This window comes from Bufo bufo, chromosome 5 (genome assembly GCF_905171765.1).
Source record: "Bufo bufo chromosome 5, aBufBuf1.1, whole genome shotgun sequence".
In the NCBI taxonomy this organism is placed as follows: domain Eukaryota; kingdom Metazoa; phylum Chordata; class Amphibia; order Anura; family Bufonidae; genus Bufo; species Bufo bufo.
In genome coordinates this window covers 160,630,281-160,637,311 of record NC_053393.1, presented here as the reverse complement: position 1 = coordinate 160,637,311, position 7,031 = coordinate 160,630,281, and the positions used below count along the sequence as shown (strand labels likewise).

Here is a 7,031-nt window from a genome sequence, read left to right as displayed (position 1 = left end):
CAGGTATACAGGCAGTCAGATTACCCAACACTGACAGAGCTTCCCTCAATGACACAATAGTTGAAATGGTGAGATGGAGAACTTTCTGCCTTACAGAATCGTTGTTGGTGAAGGAGACACTGCCCACATCTAAGTAAGTAATTACAATGTATTTTTTTTCAACGTGAACCATTATCTCTGCTACCAACTTTGTAAACATCCTTGGGAGACTACAAATGGTAAGTCTGTAAAGAATAAATCAAGGCAACTGGACTTACTGTCGATTTTTTGAAACGTTTCACTCGTTCTTCCAACGAGCTTTCTCAATTCTGAATGACTGTACAAGAATTCTCTGGGAATAAATATGTAACTGAATCAACATCTGGTAATTATACCCAGCATGGGGTCAAAGGGGTTGATTCCATTATCCTAATTGGAGTCAGTAGGTGATAATGACCTCCCAGAAAAAGGTGTCAAGCATTGTATGTGGCAGACAATAGATGTCTAACCCCCCCCCCCCACCCCCATAAAAGCTTGGCTTCTCCAAATGGTAAGGCTCTTTACTATGGATGGAGAATGACTTTTTGTAGTTGAATCACCACTCCTAAATACTTACGTGAGTCTGGGTGAATAGGAATGGCTAGTAGGGTCCATTTTGTACATCTACGATGCAATCTTGAAAGAGGTAGTGAACTGTGGATTGACGCAGCTCCATCCTGAATCTTTTGTATGAAAGATCTCTGTTGAAGTTTGTTGTTTTTGTTTGGTTAAAAAGAGCGTAGAAGGTCTCTAAACAGACATCCATCCATTACTCACATGTTTGTATGTTCTGCCAACAATACTTTGCAATTGCTCAGAGAAACTATGCGCCTTCTTGGTACATGCATTTGTTGCTGTGCAGTGAGGGGAGAATAGAAAAGCTGTGCCTTCCTCTGGATCAGCTTGGAGGATAACAGGCTGAACTGGATGGACATGTGTCTTTTTTTTCAGACTTACAATATGTTACCATCACCTTCTGTGAGTGGTGTCATCTTTCATTGTAATCCTGCATCTGGTGATAATGGGATGAATACTGAAAAGTAATCTCTACAGTACACGACTGACTCACCTTGATGGTTTAAACGTTCCAGATAAATCCTCCTGTGCTGCCACAAGAAAAGCTTAAGACTGATGGAAAGGGAAAACCACAGCAACATACCCCACAAGTATAAATCAATAGAAAACTGGAGTTCTATAAATAATGTTTATTTCTTTTCAAATGATCACACAGTCATTAGTATATTAATAACAGATATGTTTATTATTACATATCCATCAGTGCGGATTTCAATACCACTTGTAACATGCAAATTGCCTTCAGACAAACTAGGGTTCCAGTGCTTTTTTTTTTCTATTTTTATTTAAGAAATGAAACTGCAAAGCCATTATAAATTATTGAGGAGGTATTTGGTAAAAAAAAATAAAAATAAACCATTATTGCCCATACCTTAACCTGTCTCCGCTGATAAGCAGGAACATTTATATTAGAATCCCTATATTATCAAGAGTTTATAAAAATGTGAAACACTATTTTAATGCTTTCAAGCTTGTATGCTCAGCATATTTTTATTAAAACAAACCATATAGCAGGTAGTTTAGCTCAGTGATTGTTCAGAAATCACATGATATGTCTTCTCTTAAACCATGAAAGAAAGCAAACAAACGATTATCCTCCACACAATAGCTGTTCCGTGACTGTAACCGTAAGGAATGGGCTCGTCAGTGTAACCAGGCACAACTCCTTGTACACCCGCTTGAGGCCTGGCCTTTAAAGTCTTCTGCAGGACAGCTAAGGGAATTGGTGACCAGGCGGCCGTACAAATAACAGGCCGATTGCTGGCTAGGATACTGATTTGCTCCAATATGGAGCTAATCAGAGATTTAAAACTTTAGAAGTAATGGGTTTATCTACTAGGAATGTAAAACGGACATCTGAAAATACTTGAGTCAACTTTTGCCTCTAAACCCTCTTGTAAATGGCCTTTCAATCTCCCTCCGTTAAAAGCAGTGTGATATGAGACCGGTAAAACCTGTGACTTGGAAAGGGTATTATCTTCAGGATACAAGTTTTGTGCCCATACGCTAAAAAAGAAAACCAAACAAAACATGGCAGTAAAATAAATGAAATAAGGCACTAAAAAGAACAAAAGCAATACCCAATAAAGTGTTCTAACAAATAATTTACAAGTCCACACAGTGCATACATATTTTATATGTCCGTTAACTTAACGTTCTGTATCTTTAAAAACTGTAAGGCAAAAAAACAATACAAAATAAACAGAATGATGTACTCAAAACACACATAGAACTTGGATTGTACTGTTAGTTTCTAATGCCTCTATGTATTAAACACGTTTCAATATGGCTTGGCAAAAACAAAGTAATAAAACAAGTAAAATGCATAGTTAAAACGTATCTGTTGACCTTTCACTTTGATGAATGGCTGTATAATATATGCAAAGCACAAAACAGACTCTGTCCTCCCACAAGTGCTTTTGACATAAGGCTACCAACAGCCGAAAAGTGAAGGCACTAGAGTTCAAGTGGTCACTTTTTGCAAGAACAATTTGCAGTCTTCAGGAAGATGGAGATAATATACAGGAACTTCTGTTCTCATTGAGACATATTCCTCTGATATCCATACGTGGCGCAGTTCCTCCCATCCTCATCTGTGCATAAGCTGTTTCCCCATCAACAGGCTTCCATAGATATCCAAAGAATAACTTTACATTGATTTGGATAATATAAATATATATATGAAAATAAACATAGCTAAGCTTTAACAACTTGCATTACATAGTAATAATCCGTCTATTCTATCCGTAGACAAGCCCACAAGAAAAGACCCTCATACATGCTCTCTGTGCTTTAGCAATGGGAAGAGGAAGAAAAAGTCACCCTGAAAGCCTGTTGCTCCTTTGCCGATGGATATAGCAGCTTCTTTGCACCAGTCTGTAAATATGGAAGACCAGCTTCATGAATGCACAGTGGCCAACTAAGATTAGCTGGAAGAGAGAAGAAACCATGACATGGATTTTATTAAGACCGTTCTAGCAAGTTAGACCTATCTAAAGCCCCTCTAGGACCTTTCACACAGCGATGACACAATTTAGCAGATCACTGGGGTCTGACAATCAAAAGAAGGGAGATGTAAAGAGACAAGAGGGAACTAGCAAGGTCCGACCTGGAGAACCAAGCAGACCCCCCATTGAGATCATCAAATCACTTTTTGCTGAAGGATTTAAAGGTAGGAGAGTACTGCATAACAGCTGAGCTCTGAACAGATTGATGCTGCTGGGTGCATTACTTGCCTTTGGTCTGCCAATATAGTTTTTAAATAACCATACACCAGTCAATTTCTAATTATATGTGCACTAAAGTATGGTGCCGAAATAATACTGCCAAACAAAGAAAAAATAGCATTTCCATACAGCAGAATACTATGTAGTGTCGCCACCAAAACCATACATTGAAAAAGTAATATACTAGAGTGCAACACGCAAGAATTCTCTTTGGTATGTATACTGTGACAAATGTTGGTTATGCAAATGCAATACTTTTAAGACACATCCTTATGCAAATGCAATACTTTTAAGACACATCGGTGTGTGTTTTGCGAATCCACGGATCCGCAAAACACGGACACCGGCAATGTGCGTTCTGCATTTTGCGGACCGCACATCGCCGACACTTAATAGAAAATGCCTATTCTTGTCCGCAATTGCATATTGCAAAGAATAGGACATGTTCTATTTTTTTCGGGATCGGAATTGCGGACCCGGAAGTGTGGGTCCGCTTTTCCGGATCCGGGCCACACATCGTGCGGCCCCATAGAAATGAATGGGTCCGCAATTCCGTTCCGCAAAATGTGAAACGGAATTGCGGATCTGTGAATGGAGCCTAAGTGTAATGAACACTACATTCAACTTCTGAAGTTGTGGGGTCTGCAGGGGTCTAGGTACCAAGATGTCCACCAATTACTAGAACAAGGGGGCTGCAGGGCTCTCCTGAATGCTATGCACCTCCAGCTTCTGCCAGCATTTTTCAGACTACGATGGGTTATAGACTAGAATCTCCCAAATGAAGCTGAGAAAGGCAATGGCCCATCGCCGAGATGGAAGAGCCTAAAAGGGCCAAGCATTCATGAAAGCCCTGCACCATTTCTAGAACGTGTCAGACATGTTATATGAAATGATAAGCTTGATTTACTTGAAACATTTCCAAAATCACAGTCCTATACAGACAATCATCCCACGCTTAATGACGGGCAAGTACAGGATCACATCTTACAATTTCCAGTCGCAGGAACTCTTACCTGGCTTTTCCAGAACCAGTTTTTATAGGCTTTCGGAAGGACTGGTTTGTTGACCTAGTAGACATACTCCTTGGGGAGATGCGGACAAAATTTGAAGGTGGGGTTTTGGGTATTTTCTTCAGTAAATGAGACACCCATTTTTTCTGTTCATCCTGAGTGCACGCCAACAAAAGCATATCTCTTGCAGTTGTAACATCATAACTCACTGAGAAATTGAGGAGCGGGAACAATTAAGAAAATTAGAAACAGACCAAGATAGGTATATTCATACAGGAAGTACACAAATGAAAGGGTGGCGACTTTACTTCACACTGCTTTCTGCTGACTAAGCCATATGCTTAAAGAGAATCTATCGGTTCCACCCCCCACTAGAGTCATCAGTGTATGGTGTAAATGGTGCAGAGTCCAATTATGTCATTCTTTTCTTCATACTCACTTGCATTCTGACACTGTTCCCACAAACCAGCAGTAAAACGTACTGGGAGGACACCTCCTCTTTGAGTCCTTTCCGTTATGTGCATTTTACGGCTGGTTCATCGGAGCCCAGTCCATTCTGAATGCAAAAGCGAGTATGAAGATAAAAACTATATACCTGGACTCGGCATTACGTACACTATACATTGCTTGGTGTTTCGGGGCAGACAGATTCCCTTTAAGCTTTGCACTACTTTACAGTAAAGGCTGTGGGGCAGATTTACTAAGACTGGTGTTTCATATGCCACTTTAAAGGGACTCTGTCACCAGCGACCTTCCTATCAAACGGTTTGCATAGACGCATAGCTCCGGCTTTTCTTTTGTCAATCAGAGGCTTCTTACCAAAGTTATTTTTCTATTTAATATGCAAATTAGGCCTCCTGAGCTGTGATAGGGAGAGCTGAGACACGCCCCCTTAGCTGCAGCAGATAAGACACTCCCCTGAGCAGTCCACTTGATATAAATCTAGCAGAGCAATGAATGTGGAGATCTCTGGACGCATGTGCGGTATAGGGCTGGTTCTAGCTTTGTTAGAAAGAGGCTGTCAAGTCCTATATGATGTCAGATTATTTTTTTTTTACATTGGTCATGGGATAACCCCCATTAAGAGACGCACGCTATGGGCTGGAATGGACTTTAGTTTTCTGGTGTACATAGTGATAAGTGTGTTGGGCTGGTGGGGCTCCTACCCTTCTGATAAGCAACACCCATTTTTAAGTGCCATGAGCAGTGGAAAATCTTTGAAAAGGTGCAAATTTCTGCAAAACTATTTTTTAATTTTGGATGCTAGAAAACTGTCCTAAAGGCTTCATAAATTACCCCTATGCATTCACAGTAAATATACATACAACCTCTACATTAGACTGAGGTCAGTATTATGTATGTATGTATGTATGTATGTATGTATGTATGTATGCATGTATGTAGACTGAAAAGCGGACTCAAAAAGAAATATGCAAAGGCCATAACTGTGAAAGCCAAAATAATGTTAGCCTATACAAATGCTAGTGTAGACTCAAAAGACAAATGGAGAAGTTACAATTAAAAGATGCCACACTGAAGGCTTAAATAGGTAATACTAACCTTTACAGGGGGCGATGAGCTCCTCCTTCTTATCCAGGTGGTCCCTATGGCACTTAACATGGCATCTTCTGCATTCCAGTGCTGGAGGCGGTTTGAAAACATGCCATAATGGCTTGGAGCAAGCTTCACAATTTGCTGGGAAATGATACAGTGTAGGAATGAACTCATGCCCTTTGTGGTTGAGGAAATTGGTCTTCTCCACTTGCTGCACTGGATCCAATTCCAAATCTTTCCTACATTCGCCTTCATTGGCATAAAGTATCTGACAGGACGAAAAATATATAGTGGCAACGTCACTACAGGTTTAGGGGGCCACACCACAAAAGCGAACCTTCGTGCACTATGAGACTGCCACGATTAAATGGAAGGTTTCAGTTGTTAAATGTAATTAATAAAACAAATAGTACAAAAGTGCTTTTTTTTGCTATTTAATTGCAAAAAACTTTCCTTGGTGGCTGACACATTCAATGGGAGTAAGGCCCCTTTCACACAGGCGAGTATTCCGCGCGGGTGCAATGCGTGAGTTCAACGCATTGCACCCGCACTGAATCCAGGCCCATTCATTTCTATGGGGCTGTGCACACGAGCGGTGATTTTCACGCATCACTTGTGCGTTGCGTGAAAATCGCAGCATGCTCTATATTCTGTGTTTTCACGCAACGCAGGCCCCATAGAAGTGAATGGGGCTGCGTGAAAATCGCAAGCATCCACAAGCAAGTGCGGATGCGGTGCGATTTTCACGCATGGTTGCTAGGAGACGATCGGGATGGAGACCCGATCATTATTATTTTCCCTTATAACATGGTTATAAGGGAAAATAATAGCATTCTGAATACCGAATGCATAGTAAAATAGTGATGGAGGGGTTAAAAAAAAATAATAAATTAACTCACCGAGTCCACTTGATCGTGTAGTTGCGGATCTCTGTCTTCTTCTGTAATGTTGAGCTGCCGGCTAAGGACCTGTGGTGACGTCACATCACATGATCGAATCACATGGTCCCTCACCATGGTGATGAACCATGTGATTGGACCATGTGATGAGCACAGTGACGTCATCAAAGGTCCTATTCCTGTGCACAGCAAAGAAGAAGACAGAAGAGAAGCCGGCTGCGCGATCAAGTGGATTAGGCTACATTCAC

The 7,031-nt window shown here is 40.9% G+C and overlaps 1 protein-coding gene across 1 annotated transcript in view; it reads right to left on the bottom strand.

Moving 5' to 3' along the window:
* Positions 1-1,252: 1,252 nt before the first annotated feature.
* ROCK1 (Rho associated coiled-coil containing protein kinase 1) overlaps positions 1,253-7,031 on the bottom strand; it is a 122,469-nt gene continuing 116,690 nt past the window's right edge. Inside the window, exons 31-33 of the mRNA XM_040431786.1 lie at positions 5,891-6,152; positions 4,334-4,538; positions 1,253-3,023 (exon numbers count right to left, since the gene is read on the bottom strand). Of these exons, the coding sequence (XP_040287720.1) occupies positions 3,020-3,023; positions 4,334-4,538; positions 5,891-6,152 (471 nt within the window). The 3' untranslated portion in view covers positions 1,253-3,019. The remainder of the gene's footprint in view (positions 3,024-4,333; positions 4,539-5,890; positions 6,153-7,031) is intronic.